Raw genomic sequence first — 9,640 nt, forward strand, 5'->3', positions numbered from 1 at the left:
GAATTCTTCCCACGGCCGTCAGTCCGAAGAACATTTTACTTGTTCCTCGTTCCTTTTCTGTGTGGGCCACAGATCCACTGGCGGCTTATCTTGGTACGTGGGGTGAGGTACTGGGCTAAGCCGAATTTCTGCCAGATTACTGCCCAGTTCTCCCATTTTCGTCAACCGTGTATACACACACACACACACACACACACACACACACACACATCCAGTGAGCTCCCCAGCTGCCCCCTTGTTCACTTCTGTATATTGGGTGCCTCACACCTGCTGCATCGATTGGCATCTCCATTTCTTAAAGCAACTCGTTTGAATCAATAACGACTGCTTTGGAATGCAGATTGTCAGCTAGTACCGCCAGGCCTCTTTCCCTTTCCATTGTTTTCATTATCTTCCCTGAGATGCTTGACCTTTGGTTCCTCCAAATGAATCAACCAGTGATGGGCAAACTATTCCCCGCAGGCCAGACTCAGGCCCCCATCATTACGCCCCGCGCCCCCCCCCCCCATCCAGATGTAGGGATTAGGGAATTGCTTAAGGCAGTGATGGGCAAACTAGGGCCTGGATCTGGCCCTCGGGGAATAGTTTGCCCATCACTCAATAAACTTATTAAGCACCTACTATGTGCAAGGCATCGGGCTAAGTGGTGGTTTGCTTGGTATGGCACCAATTATGTAAATTCATTCAGGAGTCATCGTTAATGATACTGCACTCGGCCTATCCACGAGCAATTCATTATCCAATTATTTACGTCTGTTTTCATCTCTAGGGTTTTTCTAGACAGCTTCACGTAGTTCCTGTTATCTTCACATGTACTTTGGAGCTCCCAAGGATTCATGAGCTCTAGAGTCGGTCTGAAACAGAATTTCTCTCTCCTTTCTGCCTGGCTTCTATTGGTCACGTGTAGCAACGCTGATGATTCACGTGGATTCATTTTGTTTCCTGAAACTCGGGTGAAATCGGTTCAACCAATTTCTAGTCGACTCTGAGGGTTCTCCAAGTACTTCACGTCGCTGGGAAAAGTGAGGCTTGGGTTTCTTTGCCAATGGTTTTTTGTCTTTGGTTTGTGTCTCCCTGTTATAGTTGGGGTTTCTAGCATGATTTCAAATGGCAGTGGTAACAATGGACAACCTTGTTTCACGCCAGATCTCACTGGCAAGGACCAGTTTATCCCCATTATATATAATGCTACATCTTGACTTCTATCTATCTATCGGGATGGGGGCGCAGCTGGGTGGCTCAGTGGATGGAGAGCCAGGCCTAGAGAGGGCGGTCCTGGGTTCAAATCTGGCCTCAGACACTTCCCAGCTGGGTGACCCTGGGCAAGTCACTTCACCCCCATTGCCTAGCCCTTACCACTCTTTCTGCCTTGGAGCCAATACACAGCATTAATTCTTAAGACAGGTGAGGGTTTCTGGCGTTCCTAACAGCAATGGGCATTACATTTGTCCAAGTCTTCTCTCCGTCCATTTTTGTTGTTCTTGTTAACAGAGTCAATTGCTCATAGTTTTCCTAATAATGAACTAAGTCCACACGGCATAAATTCAAGCTGGTTGGATCTGTATGTCTACAGTCTTGTCAATAGTTTATGTAAAGTGTTTGCATCAACGTTCACTAAACATATTGAGTTTTCCTTGTTTTGTCTCTGGCTTGAGCAGCATACGAGAAATGGGGCACGATCCCTTCCTTTGCTATTTTTTCCCAACAGTTTATGGTATCAGAATTGTTCCTCGACTATTCGAATGCGGGTGCAGATCAAAGCGTGCCATCTTTCACTGTATGTCTTCTCTCTTGAGATGAGCAACCTGAAAATCTGTGTCAGATTATCAGCTGCCTCAGGGAGTGGGGGAGAGGAGGGAGGAAAGCTGAACTTTAAAATGGCAAAAAACAATGGTCAAAAGATGTTTCTACACGTGACCAAAAAACGGATGTCCAAGCATTGTTCTTTTGAACGCCTGGAAGGCCATGTCTGCGAGTCGTTCCAGGCCCAGGCTTGATTTCATGAATTCATCGATGGCTTGGAGCTGCTCACATCTTCGCCTCCTGCTGGACGTTTCTGTAAGTGCGTGGTTTTGTGGGGCGATAGAGTCGGCCTGGATCATATTATTGGTTGTAAAATCTCCTTTTAAAGTTTTCCTATTAGTGGTTGTTTTTCCCTTCTTTGGGGTGATATTATTTAATGGCTTATCATAGCTCCTTTGAAAAAGAAAACAGGCCCAAACTCCATTTTCTACTTTGGCCCTGGCACTGGAATGCTCTAGGTTCGTGATGGTGAACTTATGGCACACGTGCCATCCAGAGTTCCTTACTAGAAAGGCAGAGATTTGGGTGGAGCTGTTCCCCTCCCCCTTCTCCACCATTTCTTCACATCACCCACCCCTCTGGGAGGCCTAGCAGCCCAAAGGGAGTTCCCCTCCCCTGTGTGTGGTGATGGGGGGGGCCAAACCCGGCACTCATCTGGGGGGGAGGGCATAGAACTCCGTGGGGGTGGGGGGGGAAGCACAGAACACAGTCTCTAAAAGGTTTGCCATCGCTGCCTAGGTGTTGCCATGTGGTGCCCTGAGATTGCCTGATACCTATTCTATCAGGTTCTGTCTGGAAATCACGATCGTTAGTCCAGACACGATGAATTTGGCTCTAATCTGTCCTGTCAGCTTTGTGTAGGTTGGTAGATGGAGGGGCCCCATGACGCCACTGTGTGATGTCTTTTGCCTTGTGCATGAATTGGATGTCCGTCAGGCAATCGCACAAAGCGGTCAACCTCACCCTTCCAGGATTCGGAATCCAGTGACAAGACAGAGTCAGGACAACCAGAGATCACCCAGGATGCGGGGATGGCCTCACCTTCAATGGCTGTCCAAGCTCGCATGCTGCAGCCACCTTCGCGGCCACTGGAACAAATTGTTCTCATTTGCTCCTGCTGGGGGTGGGGAAGGTCTTTTCATAAGGCAGACACCCGCCCAACTCACGCACCGGTCTGAGGCCTGGAGGGTTATACTCGACCTGGTTTGGCCCACCTGCCGAGGCCTGTGCTGGCACAGGGGTGTGGCCACTGCCTGTGCTAAAGCTTCTTGGAGCCCCAAGTGGGAACTGGGCGGGACAACAAAGGTGTCTCTAGTCTGCCCCGGGTACTCCATGTACTTGTTTAAAGTATTTCTGGGAAAGAACACCTTGTTGGGAAATGGTTAGTCCATCTGGCTACTCTCATCCCTTTCCTTTTCAACACTCCGCGCTCCCTTCTCTGAGCTGCCCCCTCAGGACTCCAAGCTCGATGAGCCGGCAGGTGTGGACGCCATGTCTGAGGGAGCAGTGACGAACTCAAACTGCCCTAGAGTCAGCTGAAGAAAGAGCAGACAGACCTCTAGGGCACGGGACAAGAGCCTGCATACCCCTAGCGGGAGGGATGTTGACAGTCAAAATCAAAGCCCCTCCCCCCCGAACCAAGCCCTTTGGGCCCGTGTCGCTTAAAGAGGGGCTAGGCCGGGAGCTGAATCTCACTGCTTTACTATTTAAGGAACTGTTTAAGGTAGAAAACCCTTCTAAGTGTATCACTGCTGGCGGCTACTTGGATATGTGGACAGATACGCTGAGACTTGGCTCCACGGGGCAGCCGAGGGCCACTCGATTCCAGGCAAAGCTACTACCTCAGCCCTGGAATTTGGAGGAAGAACCTTCAGGCTGCTCGGGCCAGGTTTGGTCAAGAGAGTGGAAGGGCACGAGTGGTGGGTGTTCAGCAGACAGTCGGGTAGATCCCGCACGCCACTTATAGAGGGCGACATAAAGCAATTCGTGAAATTCGGTAAATCTCCCAGGAACTAACCAGTCTGACTTGGGAAAAAATCCACTTGAGAAGGGCCAAGCTGGCCCAGAATCATGGGGATGGCAGATGTTCCCAAGCTCCTCCCCACTCGCCCAGCCCACCAGATCCCAAGAGTGCATCTCACAGATGCCCCAAAGAGCCAGCGTCAAGGCTGGCCCGAGAACTGCATGAAATCTAAGTGAGACGAGCCTTGGCTTTACAAAGAAAATCTGTGATCATTCTTGCCTTCGGTTTTACTCTAGAATGTTTTTTGGTTGAAAAGCAATTACTCCCAAGTCAAATTCTGGGTCTCTGCAGTGCATGAGGCGCCCAGGGAGAGCCACGGCCCAGGACCGAGGGCGGGCCTGCTTACGCTTGAGCTTTCGTGGACTCTTCTTGGCTTCTTCTCTTAACATCCCAGTTGTAAACCCGGGCCATATCTGGGAAGGGTGTTAAAGAAAATGCATTCTGGGAATGTTTCCATAGGGGAGGGGCCACTGCCCTGCCCCCCCCCCCCCCCATGATGAGAATAGCATTAGCCTTTAGCTAAATAGTATTATTTATATATAACACGAGCATTGGTTTGGAGTTAACTGTCAAATAACATGGTTGGCATTCCCACCCGGCGTGATTTTTGTGGCACTTTCTAGCGTAATCAGCACTTGCGGCACTAACGGGGTGGCTGTATTTTCTCGGGTCTCTGCTCCTGATCCGGACCAGGGTCCGGCTTTATTGGGAGTTTGGCCTCCTCTCAGGAAATCTCTTGAGCCTTGAGTTTCGGTCCTGGTGTGATAAAACTGTCTGCAGACAAACTTGCTTCACTCTCTGGTGGCGGCTAATGGCGTGAGCCATTGGGGGTGGGGGGGGGGGGCTCGGGTGTTTGGGGGTTTTTAAATAAAATAATTCAAAACTCCAAAGCAGAAACCCCGAGGCTACGCGATGCTGCCATATTTTAAGCTGACTTTTTTTTTAACCCTTACTTCCCTTCCATCTCAGAATCAACACTAGCTGTGCCTTCTAAAGCGAAGCGTGGCCAGGGCTAGGCAATGGGGGCCATGTGACCTCCCGGCCAGGAACAGGGTCCCAACTGACATTCTGATCCAAACCAACTACTGCCAAAGAGGGTTACTAACAAAGAAGTGGCCTGGAGATCCGGGAAGGCCCAGTTTTAAGTAGCAGAGAATGGACAGGCAGGCTGCCCACCGAACCTACCCCAGCAGACGAAGCCACGGGCCCAGAACCGCAGAGCCTGGCTCGGGAGTGCGAGTCTCAGGGAGCTCATTCTAGTCTGCTTTTAGCTGCCACCACATTCCTCACGTTCTCCACCATCTTCCACTTAAGTCGCCAACCTCGGCCCTCCCCGACCACCCCAGCACCCACCAGCAGCATACATCGTAGCCTGCCAGGCTACAGCCCCACCTCCCCGCTGGTCCCATGAAGCCTACATCACCCGAGATCACACTGCGAAGACCCAGTGACCCGACCTAGCAATGGATCTCTGATGGCCTGGTTCTAAGCTCCCTGAAGGCCGGGATCCCATCTTTCACTTCTGCTGCAGCATCCACCGTGCTTGGAACATTTGGGTTTGAAGAAATCAAGGGCACACAATAGAGCACTGCCGAGGCAGCTGGGTGACATGGGAGACAGAGCCCTGGGCCTGGAGTCAGGAAGACCTGAGTTCAATCTGGCCTCAGACACCAACTAGCTGTGTGACCCCGGACAAGTCACTTCATCTCCGTCTGCCTCGGCTCTCTAACCGTAAAAGGGGGCGAGTAACAGTGACTCCCTCTCACTTAACGCGGTGCCTGGCACATACCTGCTTCCCTCAGTATTCCGCCTTTTCACCAATTTGTGCCTTCCCAGTGAACTCCCCTGAGGCATCTCCTGCCTATGCCCAGGCACTTCAATTAGGAGCAAGCAAGAGGCCAAATATGTGCTAGTCCTTCCCACCGACAAGTTTAGACCTTAAGGCAAGTTTTCAATTCGGCTGCCCGAATCCCCTCGACAGGGCACCAAGCTCTGGGGGAGAGAGCAGCTCTCCGCTTGCTTTTCCTTTCGCAAATGACAAAGGATACTGACTTCCATGGTGGTGAACTGATCACGCAGGAAGTCTAGGTCTTCCTCAAGAGATTCCAGATTGCTGGTGGCGGCAGAGTGGTTCTTCTCCAAGAGGGCCTGGGCCTCGTTTATGTCATATTCAAGCATAACATTGGCCTGGAGAGAGGAGGGAGGAAGGAGGGGAGGGATTGTGAACTTAGCCCTGTCGGTGACAGACACGCAGCATTAAATCAGGCGCTTGGGTCTACCCTCGTATCCTGCTTGCCTCGGCTGGCTCAAAGCTGGCTGCCCTGGCCTGGCATCCCTCTGGAGTCAGGAAGACCTGAGTTCAGTTTCCTCATCTACAAAATAAGGACTCTGGACACAGTAAGCACTTACTAAATGCCTTTTCGGTTTGGTTGGTTTGTAAGTTCTCGCCGCTACCTAGAGGCAGGCCGAGAATCAGAAGACGAGAGCCTCAGACACTTCCTGGCTGTGTCGCGTGACCCCACTTGCCTAGCCCTTAGCATTCTTCCCCTTTGGAAGCCATACTTAGTAATGATTCCAAGACGGAAAGGAAGGGCCTCGTTTGTTTTCGTTCCCCCAAAGAAAGAAAAAGCTGGAGAAACACTTGGAGGGAGTTAAATGAAATAAAAGGTGAAGACCAGCCCACGATCACCCAGGCAGGAAAGCGACTGTAGCCGAATTTGAACTCGGCTCTGCCCGCCTCCAGGCCCCAGGCTCTGTGCTGTGGTGTCGCCTCAGACTTCAGGAAAGTTACCTACTCTATCTAGGCCTCTGCTGTTACCAGCAAAAAGGCAATGCTCCCCTGTTAGCCAAGCACCAGTTGAGAAAGTCCCGCCCCTTCCATGACCTTACTTACCCCCAACCAGAGGCACACTTTATCTGTAGGAGGAATCAAGGCCTTGCAATAAAGGTTGTCAGCCAGCAAGAATCTGGTCTCCAGCGGCTTTGTAGTCTCCTTCGGGCAAAAAGGGAGAAACCAATGGGCTCCTTGGGTGTGCTTTCGAAGGTCTCCGCCACCCACAAGGGAGAAGCTCTTCAGAGGATGGGGTGTCAGAGGGTAGGCGGGTTGCCCGTTTCGGAACAGCAGCAAGCAGAGAGAAGAAGGCCAGCCTCTAAGTTTGCGGCCTCTTTCGGAACACACGTTCCGAGGGTGCAGAGGAAGAGGGGCGCAGAACAGACTCAACCCTTCCAAGGGAAAGCGAAAATGTGGATGGTACAACAGAGAGAACCGTTTCCAGTGTACAAGGAACAAAAGCAGGGCCTGATTTCCATCTCTAGAAGCATGTCCAGACTCAGAAAATGAGGACAGTCAAGAGAAAACACGAGGGATTCTAGGTGCAGGGCTAGAGAGAGGAGGCTCGAGAGGAGAAAGGGTTAGGGTGCCGAGCTCGCCCGCTAAGTGACAAGAAAGAGAAGGCAGAGAACCACCTGGGGGCGACTGTGCTTCTGATCTTGGCCAAGGGGAGTGACGTCTACCTGGAGAAGAGCAGACCAAGAAGAGCCCAGGGGAAGCTCATACCCAAGAGGGGAACGAGGCCCTTGAGAGCCTGAAGTCACGGGTGCCAGGAAACAATCATCTTCAATACCGACAGAACTGTGGGCGCTAAACCTCTACACTTAGCACACGGAAGACACTGGTGAATGGGAAAAGTACCACGGACTGTGGATGGACAAATGGCTTCATTGCCAAAAAGGAGAAGACGACAAAGAACTGGAAACTACAGGCCTATCAGCTTGCTATCGACTCCTGGAAAAAATCTAGAATGGATCGGTAAAGAGCTGGTTAGGGAAAATGTGGAAAAAACCAGGGATTATGGAGTTGGCCCGACTGCCTCAAGGGCACACTGTGCCCATTCGCCTGCTATTCTCCCTGGACAGGGAACCTGGGGGAATGCCAATTCATCGACATTTCAGCAAAGCATCTGCTTAAGTAGCTCATAATAAATAGCCTTGTGGTAGACGAGCAGTGATGTGGGCTGAGCACTAGTTCGATGGGAGGAATTGAGGAAGAGCCGAGTGGTCAGACTCAGAATCTGAGGTCGCCTCGGTAGACAAGTCCTCCCAAGGGCCCCTGGGAACTGGGCGGTTTCCCATTCCTCTTAAGGACTTGGATGAAGGGAGATCTGCAGGGAGGGAGAGCTAAACCATTCCGTGACAGAGAAGGAGCCGGGAAGAGCTCAGTAGGCTGGAGCCTTGGGGCAAATAGGGATATCTGCCACATCCTACCCTCGGTCAAGACAAAAAGTGACCTCACGAGTGCAAGATGGGAGAAGCTGCCCCCCTACTTCCTGTAAAATACAATCTGACCTTGTGGGGAGGGCAAGGCAGGCACGCTACGTGTCCAGAGGCCACCTCAGGACGTCTGCCCTAACAAGGAGACTTCAGGGGAGTGAAACGTCCGGCAGGAGCTCAATCCAGTGACTGAAGGTAGAGGTCCGTTCCCATGCCAAGATGCTGTGGTTCCAGCGCACGGCAGTAGACGGACACGGGCAAAAGGAAAAACCCATGGCACGAGAGAGCAAAGAACCAGGCAGCCATGCGCCTGCTGTGAGAGCCCGGGCACCACTCGGGCTGCCTGACTGGTTAGGCCACCACAAAGGCCAAGAGGCACTTACTTTTTTCTTCTGCATGTATTTCAAAATGTGTAATGTTTGCTTGATGTCTGGAATCTGATTTTTCAGTCTGTGAATTTGAAAGAATGACAGGTTAGTATCTCCCCCAGAGAAACCCCCCTCGCCCTCCAAACCACTGTTTTGAAGACCCAGCACCGTTGGTCTACAAACTCTGTGAAATCAGCCAGAATCCTTCCCACCGCCCCCGGGGGCATGACTCAGCAGGCCAACTCTTTTCACTATCCTCCCCAATGTTCTCGTTCTCTAAAAGTTAGCATCTGAGATACTTGTGTGCAGAGAAGTAGGGAGGGAAAAGAAAGAGGGTCCTATGCAGGGAGCAGCAGCACCAGGTGATAACCAGGTGGGGGGGCATTCTCTAGGAGAAGCTCACCTGGCACGGTGTGGCCGCTCGGGTCAGTGCCAAGATCTACCACCTCTCTCTGGGTCAAGTGAAGCCACTGACTCTGCATTTAAGGTGGGGCCTCCCCCAGGTCCCCCGGATGGTCCTTGCTGGGGGTCCAGGGGGAGGCCATCAAGCTTAACTGTGCCTATTCTACAGCTAAAGGATCCACAGCGTTCTCTAGGCAAGAGTGAGGGATGACAGCTACCCTGATAACCATGAAGCAAGAAAAGAACAAGCCTTCCAAGCATAATAAGGTGCATTCTCCATGGAGGGGCTGTGGAGAACTCGCTCAAGAGGAACATGACTAGAAGGGCTACAAGCTACGCTAGTGAAAGAAATGCTACAGAAGAGAAATAATGGCTCCATCCAAGTGGCTCGCTCGACTTTCCTTGCATCTGCTTCCCTACCTGTCCAGTCTCGAAATAATGGAGCACCAAATGGCTGCCAATATTCCTTCCTCCACCTCGCAGATGTGTAGGCGAGTGTTCCTGCCACTGCTCTGCTACCTTTCAGTTTCAAAAGCACCTCCGCAGAGACCTCAAAACATACCTTCTTTTCTTCTGAGTAAGGTTAAGTTCCATAAATTTATACTTCTGATACTGCTCATCCAATTTCTTGAGAACAGTATCTATAGACTCATTTCCAGGCTGTTTCATAAAAGCATCTACATCTTCCTTTAATGAAGGGAAGAAAAAGGCACGGATTATAAACTTCCAATAGTATACTAGCAAAGGTCATAACACGGGGAGGCTGGGACACACG

The 9,640-nt window shown here is 51.3% G+C and overlaps 1 protein-coding gene across 1 annotated transcript; it reads right to left on the minus strand.

Annotated features, from left to right (window-relative positions):
* Positions 1–4,035: 4,035 nt before the first annotated feature.
* On the minus strand, positions 4,036–9,549 carry VBP1 (VHL binding protein 1). The gene is made up of 5 exons (XM_044682477.1): positions 9,428–9,549; positions 8,479–8,545; positions 6,720–6,818; positions 5,875–6,013; positions 4,036–4,239 (listed from the first exon to the last, which is right to left on the minus strand). The coding sequence occupies exons 1-5, from the start codon at positions 9,532–9,534 to the stop codon at positions 4,169–4,171; spliced, it is 483 nt and encodes a 160-aa protein (XP_044538412.1). The 5' UTR covers positions 9,535–9,549; the 3' UTR covers positions 4,036–4,168.
* Positions 9,550–9,640: the final 91 nt, after the last annotated feature.

Source organism: Gracilinanus agilis, chromosome X (assembly GCF_016433145.1).
Source record: "Gracilinanus agilis isolate LMUSP501 chromosome X, AgileGrace, whole genome shotgun sequence".
Lineage (NCBI taxonomy): Eukaryota > Metazoa > Chordata > Mammalia > Didelphimorphia > Didelphidae > Gracilinanus > Gracilinanus agilis.